The sequence below is a fragment of the Nycticebus coucang genome, chromosome 8, assembly GCF_027406575.1.
Source record: "Nycticebus coucang isolate mNycCou1 chromosome 8, mNycCou1.pri, whole genome shotgun sequence".
Classification (NCBI taxonomy): Eukaryota; Metazoa; Chordata; class Mammalia; order Primates; family Lorisidae; genus Nycticebus; species Nycticebus coucang.
This window is the reverse complement of record NC_069787.1, coordinates 109,761,328-109,784,372: the sequence shown is the minus strand read 5'-3', so window position 1 is coordinate 109,784,372 and position 23,045 is coordinate 109,761,328. Positions and strand designations below refer to the sequence as shown.

The window sequence follows — 23,045 nt, the reverse complement described above, 5'->3', positions numbered from 1 at the left end:
GAGTAGCTGGGACTATAGGCACCCACCACACCCCCCAGTTACTAACTTCTTTGATCTTTACTTAGGTAAATAAAACACAGACTTAAGATAATATGATCTTGTTTAATTCTAAAACATTGGATTTAATTTAGGCAAAAGTTTATTTCCAAGAGGAAGGATACAACTCCAGCTGATTACTATTTTGAAATTCCCCACTGAAATCTGTCTTTTTGCTTGTGCTCTAAACCCCACATGTGGGAGGGGAAGGCTACCCCTAGTGAGAAGGTTTTAGGAGCATAAGCTGTCTTCTCATCAGACAACAGAAGAAAAACAAAGGAAGGGAAGAAAGGCCTGAGGGGGGAGAGAGGAGGAAGTTTTCATAGTAGAGGGACAGTTATAAGCCTTTGCTAAGGTCAAACACATTGTTTGTTTAACCATCTGCAAGGGAGAAGCCGTTTGACTATCCAATACACCAAGCCAATTTACCTTAAAATCGAATCTTTCACTGTCCAATACCTCTGGCTCCAGTGCAACTGAGGCATTGGTTTTGTTTTTTTTTATCTTATTTCATTTGAATTAGTGTAAATTTGATTTAAATTAAGTAGCCATGTGTGGCTACTACCATATTGGACAACACAGATCTAGAGAACTGTCTAAAATATACAAACTGTTTTAATTTACTGTTTCTTAAAGCAATGTTAAGGTCATCATCATTATGTTTCAGAATCAATTAACAGAGTGGAGCTAGTATTTTGGAAAAATAGAGAAGTAACATTAAGAGCATATGACCACCTTCTTGGCTACTCATTGTGTCTAATGCTCTCATATTTTCAGTTTTGGAGGCCAAGAAAAAAGTTTCTCTTGATTCTCTAGTGTTTTTCACAGAAATAAAAAAAATCCAACCACCAGATGTTCATCTGAAATACGACCCACTTGGACACTTACTGATTCCTTTTTTTTTTCCTTTTTTTCCTGAAAAATTCATTTGATTAATGGTTTTGCTATTTCAAAAATTGTTCTGGTGGTAATAATTTTGGAGGTGGTATGTTTCTAGTTAAAATACTTTGAACTTCCCAGTGTTCAGACCTGCTAGAGCTATCTTGGCTAAGATGGCTACCTGGAGAAAGGTTCAATCAAGAGCAGTTGGGTCATAATTACTCTGGAGATAATCATGTGGTTTGGTCATTTTTCTTTTTCTTTCTTTCTTTTTTTTTGAGACAGAGTCCCACTATGTCGCCCTCAGTAGAGTGCCATGGCATCACAACTCACAGCAACCTTATACTCTTGGGTTTAAGTGATTCTCTTGCCTCAGCCTCCCAAGTAGCTGGAACTACAGCCGCCCACTACAATGCCTGGCTATTTTCTTGTTGCAGTTGTCATTGTTGTTTAGCTGGCCTGGGCCTGGGGGTTCAAACTCACCAGCCTTGGTGCATGTGGCTGGCACCGTAACCACTGCTCTACAGGTGCTGAGTCAGTAATTTTTCTTTTTAAATTAAGTTTTCTTGCTTGGTGTTATGGTCTGAATATTTGCGTTCTCCCCCCCCCCCCGCCCCGCCGCCCCAAATTAGGTGATGGTTTTAGAAGGTGGGTCCTTTAGCAGGTGATTAAGTCATGAGAGTAGAACCTTCATGAATGGGGTTAATGTCCTTATAAACGGGGGCCTAGAGAGCTGCCTTGTAAGAACTCCGTGAAAAGTGGCTATCTAGGATGAACAGCTATCACAAGACACAGAATCTGCCAGAGTCTTGATCTTGGACTTCCCAGTCTCTAGAACTGAGAGAAATAAATGTTTATTATTTTATAAGCTACCTAGTCAGTGGTATATTTGTTCGAGCAGCCCAAAACAGACTAAGACACTTGATCTTTCTTTTCCTTTGCTACAAGTCTTTTATTGATAATGATTATATAGGGAGGTGTTATTTTGTTTTAAGAAAAGGGGAAATGCAATCCAAAGGTTTGCATTACTTACTCTAGATTTATGGAACTGGGAAAGAGTATGACATAAGCATCTAGAAGAGGGTAAGGCTGCAGGATGCCCGCTGTGACTAATTCTATACCCGACTGCTGGTAGGCTTCCACTGTGGGGAGAAAGTAAAAAAGAATTTGCAGCCTTAGGCATCCTAATATGGGCATCATTATAAACAGCCCACACACACGTTCAATAGAACTGGTAAGCACACAAGTATGTACCGGTGTTGGTGTCACGAAGTTACATTCTTAATATCTGTAGTCTTTACGTGGAGGCGGCAATGAAACGTTTCTCTTCCTCCCACTCTACCCCAACCTTGTCTCTGAGACTACAATCCTAAAACCCACCCATGTGGCAGCCACGAGAATGCACCACATAGATGTCCATTTGGGAGAGAATCTGCTACAAGGAGCATCATTAGGCAGCAGCCTTCATCCTTTAAACATTCTCCTTTAGGATCTTTTCATCACACATCCCAGGGACAACTCTACCCAGGCTGCCCGCGGCAGAGGCAGCAGAGCCAGGCTGCTTCTACCCAACACGGGGCTCCTCTAACAGGCCATCTTTGCTGGAGCGCCCCGTGGCCCTGGCACGATTTTACTCAGGGTTGCACCGTGGTCTGAAGCTCTTTCAGTTCTATCTCCTTCTTTCTTTAACTCCTCTCCGAGGTTTTAGACCTGCATTGCAGGGAGAGGCTCCCCACCTACTCGTGTTTCCTGTTCCTTTTATCCTCCATAGGTTTCCCCCAATATACCTGTTGCACGTCAAATTCCATACTGCTGTCTACTTCTCAGAGAACCCAAACCAAAACAATACAATTTGGATCAGACTGATAATTCTAATTATTTGGAGAAATAACGTTAAATGGCATTCCCCACAGTGAGGGCAGAAACCAGGTCTGTTCTAGCCAACACTGTATCTCCCGGGCCTGCTAGAGCACTTGGCATAGGAAAGGCTGAAAGAAAGCTGGAACTGAAAATCAAATCAAGTCTTAGGGAATGTTTAAAAAAACAAACTGTAGCATTAGAAGGAAAACATGTAGACAGAAGAGGGTGGTCAGTTTGGAATTTAGCAAGGGGGTTCCAAAGAGTAAAAACTTGTTTAGTATGGGGCGGTGCCTGTGGCTCAAGGAGTAGGGTGCCGGCCCCATATACTAGAGGTGGTGGGTTCAAACCCGGCCCTGGCCAAAAACTGCAAAAAAAAAAAAACCTTGTTAAATGTGTCTCCAGCATTGTCTGGGAGAGGCACGTGTGCACACACATACATACATTCACACCTGTGTCCATATCTACAGACGCATGAGTGATAATAGGCAGGAAGTCATACATATATTCTACATATATTTATACACCTGTTGTTTTACTTAGAATATCTACTATATGCACATAATGCCTAAATATACCACAACGGTAAAAGGAAAATGAAACAAACAAGAACATTCTCTGGATGGAAATGTTACCAACTGAGAAAACACAGACAACTGTGCACTCCGGGCAGTGGCTTCTGTTGCTCAGACTTCCCATTCAAACAATTAGCCCCACACAGCAGGCCAGGCTACTCCTGTCATTAGCATCTGGCAAATATCCCCCCCCACCCCCCCACCCCCGTCAAGAAGTGTCAATTCCAATGTCCCTGAGAAAAGGCTCTGGACTCCATCAAGAGCTGTAATTCTATCAAATGCAATCAAACAAGGGTAAGTGTCATGCTGATTTTTAAAATTAATAACCACTTAATACCCACAATAAGTACATTCTGTGGTCCAAGCATTTTTGGCTTTATTTAGAATTTTCTGAGAATGATGCTTTCCTGCACATGTCTTCGTTTGCAATTATCCCAGTGGAAAAAAGGCATATTTACAATTCTACTAATTTCTTAGGAAAAATAATAATCCCAAGATTATTTCACAAGCATTTGTAGGACTGCAAAATTATTCTCAGAATTCTGAAGTCAACGGACTCAGAGAACATACTTTAAACTAGACTTGTTACTATCACGGATTTAAGACTGTGTTCATAGCCGTAATTATGTGTGTGTGTGTTTGTATGTGTGTACCCAAGTCAATGTTGCAGTTCTCTTTTAAGTTCAGAATAAGTAATCTCTAAATTTGTTGGTCTCATAGTTATAATATCTTTATTTGCATATAATACTTATTTGGATAATGCCTTTTAGGTAGTTTCCTTACGATTTCAGGAGCAATACCCCTTAAACCATTTTGTAACGCAAAACTCACCAGGCTGAAATGGGAAATACAAACCTTCTTATTCCAGATGTTTAGGAAGGGAGTAATGAATGTGAGGCTTTTCCATAAAGAACAAATAATGAGATATTTGAATTGAGGTAGATTGTTAACTCTGCCAATGATTAGAATGGGGTTCTCCAAATGGTAATTTAGAAAAATAGTGGATAAATAAGAAATTACTTGTGAATAGAGTTCAGATAGAAGACAGATCATTCCTCTTGGGAAGTCATCATTCTAAGTCAGTCTCTTATTACAGTAATGTTAACATTAATCATTGTCATTGACCTTTATTGATGACTTTTCCAAAAGCAAAGAACTAAAAGGACTTGGAATTAAAATAAACTCTTCAAATCCCTAGGTCATAATTTTTATCATAGAGCTGTTGGAAAAAATGGGAACTGAGTGATAACTAGTTATTGTCTGTGGGTGGCAAAGTCAAAGATGATTTTCTTCTTTTTTTTTTTGTATTTTCCAAATTTAATATAATCAAGACATTTTTACTTAAAAACAAAAAGAAGATGTGGTTGTTAATGATGGAAGCTCACACAGCTTGACAGAGAGTTTCAGCTTTTATTCCTGGGTGTGGAGTAGGGTTCAGGGGTGGACACCAAAACTCTTGCCCCAAGGTTTGAGAATCAGTGGGTGAGAGGGCACAGGGACCCCAAGGTCATCTGAGTGAATAGCAATCTGGGCTGATACTTTCTGGAATTCCAGATATTTCTTGATCTTCACTCCTGGCTTCTGGTAAGCAGCCAGGCTTGGTGGCATTCCCATCATTTTGGGGGGCCCAGTACTTCCTCAAGTGGCTCTGTTGCGTTGCTTTCCGGGCAGATGACTACCAGCATGGTGTGACTCATGATTATGAGTAATATTGAGTCTGGATGAGGCAGCCAGATGAGTAAGCTACAAAAGGCACCTGACTGGCTAAATGGTTCAATCTATTAAATAAGATTAAACATGAGTAAGTCACCTAACAAATAAACATATTTTTTCCTATAGTGGGTACTAATAACTCCCAAAAGTCAACATAATAAAACAATTTTCAGGTATTTTGGTTCAACTTGGTGGTGGTTCTCATGACCATCAGTGGCCCCCACATTGTCTTTTAGGGTTGAGGTGGTATTTTTTTTTTTTTTTTGAGACAGAGTCTCACTATGTCACCCTTGATAGAGTGCTATGGCATCACAGCTCACAGCAACCTCCAACTCTAGGGCTTAAGTAATTCTCTTGCCTCAGCCTCTCAAGTAGCTGGGACTACAGGTGCCTGCCACAACACCAGGCTATTTTTTTGTTGTAGTTGTCATTGTTGTTCAGCAGGCCTGGGCCAGGTTTGAACCCGCCAACCTCAGTGTATGTGGCTGGAGCCCTACCCACAGAGCTACGGGAGCCACCCCAAGGTGGTATTTTTTTTTTTTTTGTAGAGACAGAGTTTCCCTGTACCGCCCTCGGGTAGAGTGCCGTGGCTTCACACGGCTCACAGCAACCTCTAACTCTTGGGCTTACGCGATTCTCTTGCCTCAGCCTCCCGAGCAGCTGGGACTACAGGCGCCTGCCACAACGCCCGGCTATTTTTTTGTTGCTGTTTGGCCGGGGCTGGGTTTGAACCCGCCACCCTCGGCATATGGGGCCGGCGCCCTACTCACTGAGCTACTGGCGCCGCCCGAGGTGGTATTTTTTATTAAAACTTGTCCTTACCTCTTCTCTCATGTCCCAGTCTTATTTGTATTACAGGATGGAACCCTGGGTTCTCTCAACAGTCTCTTCCAAGTCCTTGGAGGTCCATCTCCATGTGAAAGTTGGTGGGGTGGCCTGTTATTCTGCGGCATTCACCTCATTTCCTCCTTTCCCAGGAAAATGTTTGCTTATATGCTGCTTCCAAAGAAAGAAGAGGAAAGAAGCTCTTTCTCAGGATCTCCAGAGTAGCAGGGAGAGCCTCGGTCATAGTCCTCGGTCACAAGCCCCACCTGGAGGCTGAAAGAGCAGTGAACATAACCAGTGTTTGCAGAACCACAAGGGACAGGGAGGGGTGGTTCCCCCAGGGAAGGGATACTGGGTAGATAAACAACATATGTCTGTCCAGTACCCCCACCACCTCCATGAGTACTGAGCATTCCTGTGTCCCAACAGAGGCGCTGATGGATTGTGACACAGTGTCGACTAAAAACTTGAGGTTGCCAGTCAGCTTGGGGTCAAATCCCAGCTTTTAATTTACTTATCATAGGTCTCATATTAGTAGTCCATCTATAAATGTCAGGATCTTCACCTGGAATATGGTGATAATCACTCTCACCTCATAGAGTGCTAAGAAAATTAAATATTATTAGATGTTATTATAAAGCACTTAGTGTAGTTCCTGGTGTATAAGTAAAAGTCGGAGATGTTGACAACAAGAATGACTATCATGATAATCATGACGAATCATTCTGCAGGGCCGCTGTTGGACAAAGCTTCATTTCAAACCAGCAAGAAGCGGTTGACTCCTTGGTTTCAGTTTGGCCAGCTTTCATGTGGTTGCCTTTGACTCAGACCAAATCCCTGACCCAGTCCAAGGTATGCAGGTGAGTGGAGCTGGTTTTATTCAATACATCATGTTACCCCTGCAACTGATGCATCCATAAAGGATGCCTGGGGCTGCTCTCCTCAGGGAAGGGCTGCAGGGAGACGGGCTAATTAAACTTTGTCATCCCTGTCATGGACATTAATCGTACTTCCGCCTGCCCTTTATTGTTTTAGTAGCCTTGTAATTTGGGGGGAAATTTCTACTTTATGTGACCCTCATCTGCCACAGAGTGTTGAGTTCCCAGCCTGCCTTGCAGCTGAGATGCAGGCATGTGACATGAACAGCACCCATCACACACACTTGCATGAGACGTTGACGACAAGATGGACATGAGTAAAGAGCTCTCTTTCCATAGGTGGCAGCAGAGGTGTCTGGCCTTGGGGGCAGGAGTGGTGCAATGTCAAATTTCCTAGGACAGAAAACACCTGAGGTGCTCTTAGCAGTTGCAACTACAGTTCAAATAACTGCAATTTGGTGCTTAGTCTTGATGGCAACAGATTTTCATTGGACTGTTTCTGAGGAGAGGTTTTGGCCATTATTCTAGGAAAATTAGCATTGAGATTGTTTCTCCAGTTCTCTTAATGGTAATGTGAACTATCTGCTATTTTAAAATACTTCCCTTTTACCGCTTGAATTAGCAGAGTAAATGTACTCTGAGTGGACACAGGTTTTTTGTAACTAGGAAGCCTGGTCAATATAATTCTTCTGTGACATTTTATTCTTGGCAGAGGGGCATATGGGTGAATGTCTACTTTTCTTCCTATTATGTGCTTGCAAACATCAAAAACTATTGAACTAACTTTTAATTCTAAAAAATCCTTGAACAGAAGGGCAGCTACTGATTTGATCTGTGCACAAGAACTCAAAGGTAACAGGGGGTTCCTAAATGTTGATAGTATCTAAAAAGCTAAGTTCAGTGAAGGCATTTCTGTCACCCCGGTATTGATATCACAACTGCACACTACTATATTTCCCCAGATAAAAGAACATGGAGGAGATTCCAGTTTGATCATTTTAAAGAACTACAGACATTATGGAAATTTCACAAACATTGTCACTAACAGGCTACATAAAAGAATTCCCACACTAATGACTTTCCAGATATTTTCCATTCTTTTATATATTTGTTACACTTACAAATCTCAAGATGTGTGGGGAAGCTGGAGCAGTGTCACCTACAGGAAGCAGAGACTTCACCTGAGTTCCAGATATGACTCATGTCTCTTCCATTGTAAAAGAACAATGAAAAGAGAGAGCCCAGCCACTCCCCTTATTTCTTCTTCTACCCTCTCCCCATCAATTTGATGCACTGCTCTGGATTGGTGCTCAGGGACCTTTCAAGATAATCAGAGATTATCCATTTCTAAGGTTCATTGTATTGGAAAAGGCCACATACTTCCTTAAAATAAGCTCCAAATTTTCTTTTTTCTTTCTTTCTTTTTTTTTTTTGAGACAGAGCCTCAAGCTGTCGCCTTGGGTAGAGTGCTGTGACATCACAGCTCACAGCAACCTCCAACTCTGGGGCTCAACTGATTCTCCTGCTTCCGCCTCCCAAGTAGCTGGGACTACAGGCTCTAAGCTCCAATTTTTCATAGCAGATATTGAAAAATTGTTTCAGATTTTATCTTAGAAAACTAACCTGAAAATTAGAAAATGTATCAAACCTATTTTGTATTTATCAGACTTTCAGTTGCATTTGAAACTATATACTAATTCTCATAATGAATAAAGAATGGATCAAGGTGAATTTTTTTTACCACAACTTTCCTGATCAAACTGCATTGTAGAAAAACACATTCTTCCCTTCACAGGAAACATTTGATTTTCACAGCATCATAATGTGGAAGGTTACTTTTGGAAAACTATCATAAGGCTTCTTCAGTTTTCTTGTGGGCTACTCTTAAACACTTTCAAAACCACTCTTTTTGGGGAGAGATTTTTGGTCAGCAACCTTCAGTTTCTTTCCTTCAGTTGTTCACTGGAGTTATGGCATCCAAGTCTTCATTTGTCAAGAAAACCCATCATTCTTGCACTTCTTTCCATATTATTTACCTTCGTTTCATGAGATTCTGGATTTTTTTTTTTTACAAGATCAGTCCTGCATTATTAAATGAATGTGCATTGGATTTACATCTCATTTTCAGATGTTTACAAAGTTGATGAATTAACCGGAGACTAACTTACAATGACATTGACATATTGAGTCCAGCTAAATGCTAATGTTATGCAGCAAGGAATGATTGGGGCCTAATTTTGTAAGTGATCAGTTCATTGGTGAATATTCCCTTGACACTGATTCTCTGTGCAAACGTGTAACTATAGAGACTGGATAATAAATACTTTGGATAGCAATGATCACAATACCGACCATTCCACTTTTCTTTTGAGGATCTACCTTTCTTTTGTCCTTTCTTTCTCTCCCCTTTTCCACTCCCTGGAGTCTGTAACTCCCTGTCCATTATACTAATTCTGCATTGAAAACTTGCAGAAATTGGTCTCACCAAGATGGACCTTACATACACCTTCAGAGTCCATTTGGGTCTCTCTCAATTTTAACACTTTTTACTTCTCAGGATATTTAAGGTTTATAATTTTGGTTAGAACTGTAGTTCCAAGGCAAATATGTGTTTCTAAGAGCAAATAATATGGGTCTTAGTAAACTTTACAATCACATGATAAAGTCAATGTCTTTCTCATGTGTCTTGACAACAACAGAACATTCAGTGTGAAAATCATCTTTAGTGAGGATATGAACACGGTCATCAGTTTATAAATTAAGAAAAACTGTTGCATATTGATGTTCAAATAGTTTTCTATCTATTTAGGCATATTTAATACTTTGGCTTTTTATTTTAAATTTTCAAGACTTAGCTTAGTCCTAAGAATGAAGTGTTTTCTGGCTTAGAGGACTCCAGATCATTACCAAAAAGTGAATTGAGCAATATTTTCACTTTATAATTTACAACTATGACTTTTAAATAAACTATCATCTGAAACATGCTATTGGATTCTTGAAATGTGTGCAAAATAAACAATCATTTATTTTCCTCTTTTCTGTTTTAGAGATAATTTTATGGAGTTGAGGGTGTTTCAGCATATAATGTAGTTTGCCAAATTCTGTAATCCTTTATTTTCTTTTTTAATGTCATACAGGGTGTGGTGCTTTTAGAGAATTTTTTTAAAAGTTGTAGTTGCTGATGTTTTTCCTTCACTTTTCCAAAATGGTAAGATGATCTAAATCCCACAGGGAAATTCTGGTTTCCAGTACAGGGTCCTGAATTCCCCCATCACTAAAAGTCAGATTATTTCCTGTAGCCAGTTTTACTTATCTCCTTACCAGGAGTGTTTACGTTCTTAACATTATAAACTCATAATTAGAAATGAAGCCTTAATAAGTAATTTTTCTTTCTTTCTTTTTTTTGTGTTTTTTTTTTTTTTTTTGGCCGGGGCTGGGTTTGAACCCGCCACCTCCGGCATATGGGACCGGCGCCCTACCTGCTGAGCCACAGGCGCCGCCCTCTTTTTTCTTTTTTTTTTGCTTAGAAAGGTGAAGATAATTTAGAAGGAACAACAGAAAGGAGGCATCAAAATTACATTACGTCTCCCAATCAGGGGTCCTCAAACTGCGGCCCGCAGGCCACATGAGGCGATGTGATTGTATTTGTTCTTATTTTGTTTTTTTACTTCAAAATAAGATATGTGCAGTGTGCACAGGAATTTGTTCATAGTTTTTTTTTTTAAACTATAGTCCGGCCCTCCAACGGTCTGAGGGACAGTGAACTGGCCCCCTGTTTAAAAAGTTTGAGGACCCCTGGATGAACCCAATCTGTTCTTTTATTAATCCCTGGTTATTGGGAAGCAGTTAATAAAATACATGCTTAAAATTATTTTTCTATAAATTAAGTAAAGGAAAACTTTGATTCCACAAGGCTAGAATTGTTCCTCTTAGAAAAACAGATTCTCTGTAAATCGTAACCTGTCAGAAAGAAATTGTTGGAAAAGGTCTTCTAAGAACAAAGCGACGCCAGCAGAGAAAGACCATTTTCGGAACATAACGTGGGATGATGAGATGATGATTTGGTTTCTGTCCTCACTATTTGACATTTAATGACAATCCACACACAAATCGCTCTCCTGGGAACCCACGTTTAAATCCTGGCACAGATAACCACCTTCCCTGTGATTTCATTTTCACACCCCAGTAAAAACAGAAAAGAACGCGCGCGCGCGCGTGTGTGTGTGTGAAGCGAATGAGAGCAGTAGTTAAGACATGACAGAATTCCTCTTCTACTTTCCCCTTTCTTTCTTTGGATCTTGAGTTTTTGAAGGAGACAAATAAGGAACTTCAGGTTTTCCAGCAACCAGCAAGCCAATACTTTTTATTTAGAGGCAACTGGGAAAAACACTCCCCAAGCACACCCAAGAAGCCGCGCGGAGCCCGGCCGGCTCGGGCAGCACCGTGCAGCGGACTCGGTCCCACCCCGCTGCCCGCGGCCCCCGCGGGCGGGACGCGAGAGGGGCGGCGGATACCGGGGTGCCGGGAGGAGACGCCCGCCCGCCCCAGGAGAGGAGGCGGCTCTGGCCTCGGAGCCGCCCCTCCTGCCTCCGAGAACAAACGGGATATTCAGCAGTGGCCTGCGGCTGCCAGAGCGACTCCTCTGGGGAAATGAAGCGTCGAGTCAGACTGCACCGTAATCGCCTTTAAAAGCGCTCCCGCTCCGCCCAGTGCGCACAGCCGGCTACCTGGGCTGCCCCGCGGCAGCGCGTGCGGGAGAGGGGGGGTGCGCGGACAGGGGCGTGGGCCGGCGCGGGAGCCGCGTTTCCGCCGGGGAGTCGGTGCGTGAGCCGCGCGGGGCGAAGCGCTGTGTGTGCGCGTCTACACCGGCCATGGGGGGCGCGGACGCCTGGGCCCCGCTCTGCCTGCTGCTGGCCGCCGCCATCCCGCTCTCGCGGCAGCAGTCCCCGGAGAGGTAATGCGACCCGTGCCTGGGCTCCCCCTGCCCCTGCCTTCCTCTACCCCCACAGCCAGCCCGCTGCTTTACTGAGCGCCTGGGGGCGCCAGGGTGGCCCAGCGCGCCGCCCGCCCCGCCCTCACCACGGGGCGCAGGCGCCCCCTGCCCCTCAGGGGTCCACCCAGGACCTCAAAACCGCGACTGCCCTTGGGGCTCCCTCCTGCGCCCCCAGACCCGCCTGCAGGTCACCACGTGGCGGGGCCTTAATCTGACGTGAGTCTCCTCTCCCTAAAAGTTTTTGGGGCCGAGGGAGGCACAGGGGCCCAAATATGTGGACTGTGGTTAACCGCTGCTTTCCTCCCGGGCGAGGCAGTGCCCAGAGACGGGAACCCGGAGAAAACCCCCGGGCGCGCGGCGCCCCGGGAGCCGCTCCGAAAAGTTAACTCTTCGCCAACCTCTGCGCGGCCTCGGGAGCGGGGCTGTGGGACCTGCCCGATAGCAAACTTTGGCAGCACCTCTCCCACCATCATCAACATCAGCTCCCTTTTCAGTAGAAGGCTCTGCCAAGGGTCAATCATTTTCAGAAAAGGGGAGGAGAACTGGGCCTCTCTCCAAATCTAGGAACTTACAACTTTTTGATATTAACCAATTGCTTGTCTATGTTAAAAACCAGGCACCTCCCTCATTCTGGCTCTTAACCTTCTCTCCCACTCTCCCCCAGTTAAATTGCTTTATTTACCATTTTCCTCCAAGTGTTTACCACTCAGCTGAGGACTTCATTATAGGTTATTATGATGGAGACAGATGGCAGCTGAATGCTTTATCAGGCTAGGGTTTAAATATCCAAGACCTAGCAAGTTTTGAGATCCTTAACATGGTGCCAGCACTTACTAACCAGCATTGAGTTTTATCCAAATGAATACACTACACCTTCCGGAATTAACATTAGATTGTTAGACCACGTTTCAGATTAAGTATCTTTTCCTCTTTTATTTTCGCAGGCCTGTTTTCACATGTGGCGGCATTTTTACTGGAGAGTCTGGATTTATTGGCAGCGAGGGTTTTCCTGGAGTGTACCCTCCAAATAGCAAATGTACTTGGAAAATCACAGTAAGCATTTTTTTCAAAAGGTATTCAATCCTGGAAGTGGGTGTTGGCAATAGTGGAAGGCTGCTGCCTTTTCCCTCTGGTGTCAGGATTTGAGTTAGAGGCAAATGCCTGACATAGTGAAATGTTGGATTTACCTCAACTATTTGGAAGATTTGCATTAATAGATCTCATCATGTCCTGCATTAGCAACTAGAAAGGGCACAAGATAAGGCTTGAGGGGATAAATTCTTAAAGCAGATGTGTTTCTAAAAACCACCCAGATTCAGTTGAGTTTCACAGATCGTATTAAGGCTGTTTTTCAGTCAAAGGCCTGTTGTAATGACCTTTAGAAGTTATTTGTTGTTTGTGCCTTCATAAATTCCAAGTGGGAAATAGAAGATCAAAGGTAGGGCTTGGACTACTCTACACCCATTAGGAAAAGAAAAAGAAAAAAAAAAAAACCGTACTTAAGGTCCCTGGGTTGAAACCACCTCTCAAGGCAATCTAGAAATAGGGAAAAATAATGAGGAAGGGGAACCTAAATAGCCAGTAAAGCCCCATCTAATGCCCATGCTGGTTAGTAAGGGCACAGATTATGCTGAAGTCAAGATAAGCTGGATTTAGACACGACTAGTTTAAAAAAAAAAAAGCCTGGATTTAGAGTCAGCTGGAATGAGTCATCTTTCCAGTCAGTGTAGCACTCTCTGACTCTTATCTTCATTTTTTTTTTTGTTTTTGGGAAGTTGTTTGGTAACTGAACACATTGCTTCACTAAGAGCTTCATTTAGGCAGATTGTACCACCCATAGATTATGATTTTTTAAAACTAGCTACCTCTGACTGTGCGAACTAGCACTTGCTATGCCCAGTAGTTAACAAGTCATGCTGAATCTCAAAACTGCTCCATGAACAAGTATTATTATCCCCATTTTATAGATGGGGAAGCTGGGGCCTGAACCATTATAGAAATTGACTACATCAGAAAGTTGGTAAACTCACCTCCATGCAAAGTAAAACCTATTTTGCAATGAGGCATTCCCAGCAAGATCATTTGGCAGGCAGATCTGAGACGTCTTCCTACATTATGTGAAGCTCAGCTCTCATGTGCCCCATCTCATGAAATATCAACCATCTCATGAACTGATACAGATTTCATTATGTTATTGCAGAATGTGGGACCAGGAGAGAAGAATTCATAGAAAATAGCTCTGAAATACTGATCTTAGCACAAACGTTGAATGAAGGCTGCAAAACAAACATAAAAATAATTTGGCTTTCTTATCATCATTGTGTGTTTGATTGTAATTAAATGGCTATAAGTTTAAAATGATCCAAGAAAATCAATGGCTGAGCGGCATCATGTGCCTACCATGTAGAAATTCATGGTGTTTGGGGTATGGGGTGGCGTTGGTGTGTGCGTCAGAGAAGCCTGATGCACTCATTCTTCTGCTGTGCATGCAGAGGGGAGTTGTACAATGGATAATCCGTCTGGGTGTAACATAAAAGTAAAGCTTGCGAGCTCTGCAGACTTTCCTGGATTCAAATTCTTATTTCATCTTTCATAAACTGTTGACCAGGATTTACTTTCTTTAAACCTCAGGATGACTGTGAAAACCAAATGAGATAGTATACATAAACTCTTTCAACTCACTGCTGGAGGCGGGGAGGACTCTTGATTTATCTGAAGAACAAAGCAAGGAGGTCAGTGTGTCTGGAGCAGAAGGAACCAGGGGATACTGGGAAGAGGAGTGAAAAAGATGAACAGCCAGGGTGTCCAACCTGCAGCCTGCGGGCTGCATGCAGATTATTTGAGGCCTCCTTTGCTTACTGTGGTGTCTGGTATCGCAAAAAGTATGCATGGACCTTCCTTTTGCTCATCAGCTTTTGTTATGTTTGTGTTTTCAATGTATGAATCAAGACAACTCTTTTTTCCCCAATATATAGCGGGGTTTGGGGGGGAAGGTTGGACACCCCTGCTAGGCTATGGTGAGGAGTTTGAGTAGGAGGCCACTGGAGGCTCTTTTATATATATATATATATATATTTTTTTTTTTTTTTTTTGTAGAGACAGAGTCTCACCTTACCGCCTTTAGTAGAGTGCCATGATGTACACAGGACTCACAGCAACCTCTAGCTCTTGGGCTTCCGAGATTCTCCTGCCTCAGCCTCCCAAGCAGCTGGGATTACAGGCGCCTGCCACAACGCCCGGCTATTTTTTGGTTGCAGTTCAGCCGGGGCTGGGTTTGAACCCGCCCCCCTTGGTATATGGGGCTGGCGCCTTACTCACTGAGCCACAGGCACCACCCTCCACTGGAGGCTCTTAAGCAGAGGAATGAGATTATCTGATTTTAAAAAGTCCCTCTGGCTGCTGTGTGGAGGACAGATGAACCATAGGGAGTTAAGAAGGGAAACAGGGGGACCACTTAGGAAGCTACTGTGGTATCTGTGAGAAAGAAGATGGTGTAATAGACAAAGGTGGTAACAGAGAAGATGAAGAAACGTCGTCTGCCTCACATCTTTGCTCAGCACTTCTGCCTGCAGTCAGGGGGTAGTAGCATCCACTGAGAGGCCACATGCTCCAGGCTGTCCCAAACAGGGCTCTGTGCTCTCCTGCAGCCTCATCTGAGGCGGTCTGTGCAAGGTCTTGCCAAAACCAGTGGATCCGGTCCATCTTCCAACTCCTGCAGTAAACTGAGCATAGTGTTCCCTTTGGATGGTTCAATATCAGTTTTTTAAAACATTACGCAGACCACTTGCTGGAGATAGGAAAGTCTGTAGAGTTACCCTCAAACTTCAGTTCCTGCAGCTGGAGAGTCACCTCTCCCATTTCCGTCTTGCTAATTGGAGATGTGTCCCAGCAAGGTGGCTTTCACTGCCTAATGGTTTTCATTCAGTTGAATGAAACCAGCCCCCTATTGGTTTGCAGCTGTTAAACTGTTAAACTACCAATGGGAGAAGGGAGAAAAGTCTGATTTTTAATGTTTGGCTGCTTTAAGAAAGGTGCATGCCAGCTGTCACAGCCAGACTTTCTAGCCAATCACATTAGACTTTCTGGTTTGGAAGCACAGCCTGCAGGTTGGAATTTAGATTCGTCTTTATATTATAGTACTTTAAAATTCATATAGCAAGTTCTTAGCTACACCGTCCAACACACTGTCTATATTGGCTGTTTAAATTTAAATTGTGGGTGGGGAGTGGTGGCTCACACTTAGGATTCCAGCTCCTCGAGAGGCTGAGGCACAAGGATCATTTGAGCCCAGGAGTTCAACACTAGAATGAGGTGTGATTGTGACTCTAGCCTGGGAAACAAAGCAAGACCTTGTCTCAAAAGAAAAAAAATTAGTTCCTTAAAATGCAGAATACAAATGTCTACTTACAATAACTAAGAAAATGCCATGAAGGCTATGTTGAACAGTTTGATGAGAATATTTCAGATTGTATATGAAACCAGCACACTGTACCCCTTGATTGCACTAATGTACACAGCTATGATTTAACAATAGTAAAAAAAAAATTAGTTCCTTAGTCATAATAGCCACATTTCCAGTATTCAGTAGCCACATGTGGATGGTGGCTTCCATACTGGACAGTAGATATTATAATATGATTATTCCCATCATGGCAAAATTTCCTTTGGAAAATGCTGCTCTAGAGAATCTTTATGTTAATTTTCCTGATGTAAAGATAAGTCTCCAACAAAGGTGCTCTGTGCTGCTTAGTTGTATTTCTGCTTCGCGAATCGGGAAGTTCATCCTTGTTCTCTTGAGTTGGAACTCAAGCCTCTTGATTCAGCTTCTTTCTGGGCACCAGCTCTTTGTGGCCTCAATGAGTTTTAAGTTTTACTAGTTAATTTTGCAGAGTATGTTCTCAACAACAAGAGAGTAAATCAGAGAATTTGGGTGTTACAAAACAATTAAATATTTTGTAATCCATGATGGGATTGAGGGTTTCTTTTTTTTTTTTTATTAAATCATATCTGTGTACATTAGTATGATCATGGGGCACCATACACTTGGTTCATAGACCGTTTGACACATTTTCATCACACTAGTTAACATAGCTTTCCTGGCATTTTCTTAGTTAATTTGCTAAGACCTTTACATTCCACATTTACTAAGATTCACATATACCCTTGTAAGATGCACCACAGGTGTAATCCCATTAATCCCCCTCCCTCCACCTACCTCCCCCCTACCTCCCCTCCCTTTCCCCCTTCTCCCAATTCTTAGGTTGTAACTGGGTTATAGCTTTCATGTGAAGGTCCTACATTAGTTTCATAGTAAGGGTGAGTACAGAGGGTTTCTTACATTACTAGGGGAGTTGATTTTGGGGACTGTACCTAGGGGGCATCTGCATAAAATACCATAGTCCTCACATATGGGGGTGCTGAGTGTGAATTCACAGCTACAGTGTATACGATACTTTGGAAAATGGTGACCAGTCTTCTAAGCAGGCTCAGAAGAACAACAGGATTAGGGTGAGGCAAAAATCCCCTTAATGATTCAAGGATGAGAACACCGTAGCTCCACCTGTACCACACTCTGTAGCAATAAATGAAACCCCAGATTTTGACATCTGAGCACATAGACCCCTCTGTCACAGTGGTTCTCCTGCAAGACAAGTTTGTGTTCCAGGTACAGTAAGATCTCTGAGATCTTTTTTTTTTTTTTTTTTTTGTAGAGACAGAGTCTCACTGTACAGCCCTCAGGTAGAGTGCCGTGGCGTCACACAGCTCACAGCAACCTCTAACTCTTGGGCTTACGTGATTCTCTTGCCTCAGCCTCCCGAGTAGCTGGGACTACAGGCGCCCGCCACAACGCCCGGCTATTTTTTGGTTGCAGTTTGGCCGGGGCTGGGTTTGAACCCGCCACCCTCGGCATATGGGGCCGGCGCCCTACTCACTGAGCCACAGGCGCCGCCCGATCTCTGAGATCTTTAAAGGAAGTACAAGAGAGTGGACACACCAGTGTTCTGTGGTTCACTGCTCCACAGGCAAGAAACATTCAGAAGAACCCTCTAGGCCTGGTGCTGGGTGCTGGGCACATGCAGATGACTTCACAGGCCATGCGAGCATCGGGAGCTGCCTGCTAGGATGTGCTCCCAAGGCCCTGAGTGGAAAGTGAGATAAAGCCCACCGGGAAGCTTGCAGTCTTGCTCCACAGGCACCCCTCACATAAAGATCACCTTGCCATTAAGAGTTTTGTGACAAATTCTTTACGAACATGGAAGATCACCAATAGTTCTGTTCCTTGACATTTTTACCTATAACTTGTTCATTTTATGATTCTCATAATAGAACTAGAGCTACCTATTGATCATTTGATATAGAGATTTTTTTAAAAATAAAAAATAGGCACTAATAGCAGAAGACTACTTCATGAAAGCAACCCCATTCAGAGTGTGACTTGGGCAGCATATGATGCGGTTGGCTAAGTGGAACCAGATGAACCTTTGGTACAGTAACTGCAAATTAGAGGAAACTGAAAGCCTTGAACCTTCTGGAAACTCGCCTTGAACATGCATGTAAGAATTGTTGTTCAAAATTGGTTCCCAAACTTAAAACCAAATATCACATCTGAATGGGTAAGGCATTTGCTTTTATTATCTAACCAAAATAGCAATTGGAGTACAAATATCAATGAAAATGATTTTGTTCTTAGATTTAAAACTGAGCATAATTTACAAATTAGGTTTTTAAATGATGTATTCCATATATGTGGTCCTGCTGTTATAAATAATTACTGAAATTACAAGCTTTTAATTTATTATTTATAATCCCTGCTTTATTCCCCCCCAAATATTTTAAAGCCAATTTAAGGATTCACTTACTATTTTCAGCATGAATCTGGCTTCAGCAAACATTTGAGCAGTTTAGAATTTAGTATTGGAGGGTCTACTTAGAAAGCAACATTTAATCTTTTTGAGTTTCTTTTTTCTTTTTTTTTGGAACAGTCTTACTATGTTGCCCTCAGTAGAGTGCTGTGGCATCACAGCAACCTCAAACTTTTGGGCTTAAATGGTTCTCTTGCCTCAGCCTCCCAAGTAACTGGGACTACAGACACCTGCCACCACCCCCAGCTGTTTTCTTGTTGCAGTTGTCGTTGTTGTTTAGCTGGCCTAGGCTGGGTTCGAACCCGCCAGCCTCTGTGTATGTGGCTGGCACTATAACCACTATGCTACAGGCGCCAAGCTGCAACTTTTAATCTTTTTAACTAATGAAGTAAATAACGTGCGAGAATCAGAGTCACACACCTTTGCCAGAAATGGGAGGAGTATTTGGCTGTGGTTTGAGTCAGTCTCATTTAAACTATAGGTATGTGGCAAATTTTTCTTTATTTAGCTACTTCATGCAGAAGTTAAAAAAAAAAAAGCATAGGTTACCTTACGTAGAAAAGTCTTCAGATTCTCCAAGTAATGCATGTATTATATTATCATTATGATAACTACCTAATTTTTCTATCCAGTTGGAAAGTACAGTCATGTTACATGTTGTATAATGATGTTTTGGTCATGGGTGACAGCATACACAACAGTAGTCCCGTAAGACTTTATGTGAGTCACTTATGAAAGTTTTGAGACAGACTGTGTGGTCCATTATTTCACTTTCAAGAACCACAGTCAACAGCAGCATCCTTTCTAATTCACCCATGCAAGTTTCAACTAGTTTGGCTCCTCATTGTTGCCGGGAGGGCTACATTTATTTTTTTGTCTGCATGGATTTTGTGATTTTTGTGATTTGATTTTTTTTTCTTGATTTTTGTGTATCTCAAAACTTTCATAATGACTCACCTGTTATCCTATTTTTACTGTACCTTTTCTCTGTTTGGATATATAAATATTTACAAGTATGTTACAGTGGCCCGTGGTGTTCAGTACAGTAACATGCTATATGGGTTTGTAGCTTAGGAGCAACAGGCTGTATATACCCCATAGCCCAGGTGTTTTTAGGCTATGCCATCTATCTGGGCTTATGTAAGTGCACTCTGTTTGCACAGTGATGAAATCAGTTGCAAAAGCATTTGTGAGAATGTATATCCATCTCTCCCAGCATCATGTGATATGTGACTATATGCTGGTTACAGAAATCATAAAACTAAAATAATAATACCATGGATGGTTTTTAGTATACCTTCAAATATACTGAATGATTTTATTTCATTTGCATCCAATTCTATGAGATTGGTGGTATGGACATTAGTATGCCCATATTGTAAGTGGGGAAACAGAGACCTAAAGATTTTGTACTTTACCTAATATCATCATACCTATAATGGTATAAAAAGACTAGCACAGCGTTTGCAGACTCGGCGATATAGTTACACTCTTACACACTTAGTTATCAAATAATAAACATTCACCAACATTTATTGAGCTCCTGCTATGTAGTAGGCGTTGGATTGGGCCCCAATACAAGGCACAATTTCTGTCTTCAGGGAGCTTATAACCTGGTAGGGAGTAGTTAGACAAGAGAATCAGTAACAGTTAGGTGTGTGCATTAAGATGGTCACTGTAAGTAGTTTTAAGTAGTGGTAGTAAAGCTGGTTTTCACTTTTAAAAATTATTGAAGATCGGGTGGCGCCTGTGGCTCAGTGAGTAGGGTGCCGGCCCCATATACCGAGGGTGGTGGGCTCAAACCCAGCCCTGGCTGAACTGCAGCCAAAAAATAGCCGGGCGTTGTGGCAGGCGCCTGTAGTCCCAGCTGCTGGGGAGGCTGAGGCAGGAGAATCGCGGAAGCCCCAGAGCTAGAGGTTGCTGTGAGTCCTATGACATCATGGCATTCTACCGAAGGCGGTAAAGTGAGACTCTTCTCTACAAAAAAAAAAAAAAAAGAAAAGAAAAATTATTGAAGATCTTAGATTATTAGAGGTGAAAATTATTACCCCATGCAAAGAATAAAAGTTGTTATAACTTATTTTAAATGTGTACTACTCTAAGACTGAGACATTGTTACTTTATCCTTTAAAGGCTTTATTTGACTTCACAAGGCTATTTAACATGTGCCTTGGGGCAGCGCCTGTGGCTCAGTCGGTGGGGCGCCGGCCCCATATACCGAGGGTGGCGGGTTCAAACCCGGCCCCGGCCAAATTGCAACCAAAAAATAGCCGGGCGTTGTGGCGGGCGCCTGTAGTCCCAGCTACTCGGGAGGCTGAGGCAAGAGAATCGCTTAAGCCCAGGAGTTGGAGGTTGCTGTGAGCTGTGTGAGGCCATGGCACTCTACCCAGGGCCATAAAGTGAGACTCTGTCTCTACAAAAAAAAAAAAAATAAAAAAAATAACATGTGCCTTAATAATTCCAAATATGCCAAACAAACAATATGTGAAGGGATTTCTATACCATTGCCATAAGGGCAATTTTGTAACTTATGTATGTTAAAATCATCATAATGAATCCATCCTCCAGAAGCCTGATTAAATTTAAATGGTATTCACATTTGCCTTCAAGAAGTATAAGTTAAAAACATGACTAGGATTTATGTCTTCTCAATAACTTCTATATGGCTTCATGAGAAGAAAATCAGCCATGGTGGGGATGGGGTTATATGAAAATTGAGACATCTAGTGATGTCCTAGTAAGATTAGTGCTAGGTATATAATTTGAGAAAGCAAATAGCGAATTTAGGCAGGAACTCAACGTTTAAGTTGCTTAATTATACTTAAGGGTATAGCAGTGGTTCTAAAATTACTATAACTATTATTTGCCTGGTATAACCACAGCAGGACAGATAGGGGAATGGAATTTTGGCCTTAAACACATATTTCCTGGCTTTCAACTGTATGCTGGATTTGGAATTATATGAGACTTACATTTCACTCTTAACTATGGGATTTTTTTTTAAATGTACATATGAATTTGTTGTACTAGACTCATTATTCCAGTTGCCTGAATAGTAATTTAACCCAATGATTGAGTTGATATTATTTACATTTAAAAGTAGTAAAAATGAGTATAATTTACATAGAATGTCTGCATATCCAAGATCATTCTATGAATGGGGTAAGAGCATAGTGTTTTGTTTGCTTTTTAATAAGAGAGTATAATTCAGAAACTTCATGATTATTATGATATGTAAATGATCTAATTAGGTAGGTTTCAATTGATAAGATGCTGGAAGAATTTAAAAGTTTTCCTTGCTGCCTTAAATCCTGGGAAACAAGGCAAATATAAATCCTAATAAGTAAGCGAGTATTCTAGGGGACATTTTCCCACTAGGGCCTCTGTCTAATTTTTCTAAATTTGTTTAGTTTTCTGCTTGCTTTTGAGGGCTTCTGTTGCTTGTTTTTATTTTTCACATGGAAGTTGAGTGTGTTTTTATTGATTGAATACCTGATGTTTTATAAATGTGCTTCTTTGTACTGCTTGTGTTTTTAGTGGTGTGTTCAGGCAGAGGGCTGAGAAAGAGTTTAATGAGTAGACAAGAAAATGAGAACGAATAAGAATATGTTTTAAAGGTATACACTTTATTAATATAGTCATGACCAAAAAAGTCATTCTTTCCTGACATATTACTATAATAATAGAATATGAAGATAATATATTTTTAAAGCATTGTAAATTGAGAAGTTTAATGGAGATCCAACACCTAGAAAGGATTTTTAAAAATGTATTATGTAAAGGACTGATGAAATTACTTTTACATTCTCCTGCCCACCTCCAGAGTTCAATTTATGAAGTGAAATTATGAGCAAATGAGAATTGTACTATAAATTTGCAAATTCCTTAAAATCTGGCAGGTATTGATAGTAAAAAAGGGAATGGTCTCATTTGCCGGTTGCTTAATGTTGGAGACCAGAGGAACATGTAGAAGGCTCTTAATTCTAAGAATTTCTCCCCCCACATACACACTGTTTCACTTAGAGTTAGGAAAGTACGCCTGTGGATAGCCGCTGTCCCATGTTCCTTGCACAGAGAAATATTATCGGTGGGGATTGTTGGTCTTTCATCCTATGAAAAATGTAATCACTACTCTCAGCTTACACAGCTGCAGCTTATAATTTAGAGCTACAATAAAAAAAGTGGCAATAGCACTTTTCGGTACTCTTGAATTTCTTACTCTAGGATGGCGGTTCTCAACCCGTGGGTCATGACCCCTTTGGGGGTCGAACGACCCTTTCATAAGGGTCGCCTAAATACATCCTGCATATCAGATATTTATATTATGATTCATAACAGTAGCAACGAAAATAATTTTATGGTTGGGGGTCACACATGAGAAACTGTATTAAAGGGTCGCAGCCTTAGGAAGGTTGAGAACCACTGC

The 23,045-nt window shown here is 41.9% G+C and overlaps 1 protein-coding gene across 1 annotated transcript in view; it reads left to right on the top strand.

Moving 5' to 3' along the window:
- The first annotated feature begins 11,290 nt into the window (after nt 1–11,290).
- The window catches only part of PCOLCE2 (procollagen C-endopeptidase enhancer 2), a 78,821-nt gene continuing 67,066 nt past the window's right edge, over nt 11,291–23,045 (top strand). The window contains exons 1-2 of the mRNA XM_053599552.1: nt 11,291–11,717; nt 12,701–12,809. Coding sequence (XP_053455527.1) covers nt 11,635–11,717; nt 12,701–12,809 — 192 coding nt within the window. The 5' untranslated portion in view covers nt 11,291–11,634. The remainder of the gene's footprint in view (nt 11,718–12,700; nt 12,810–23,045) is intronic.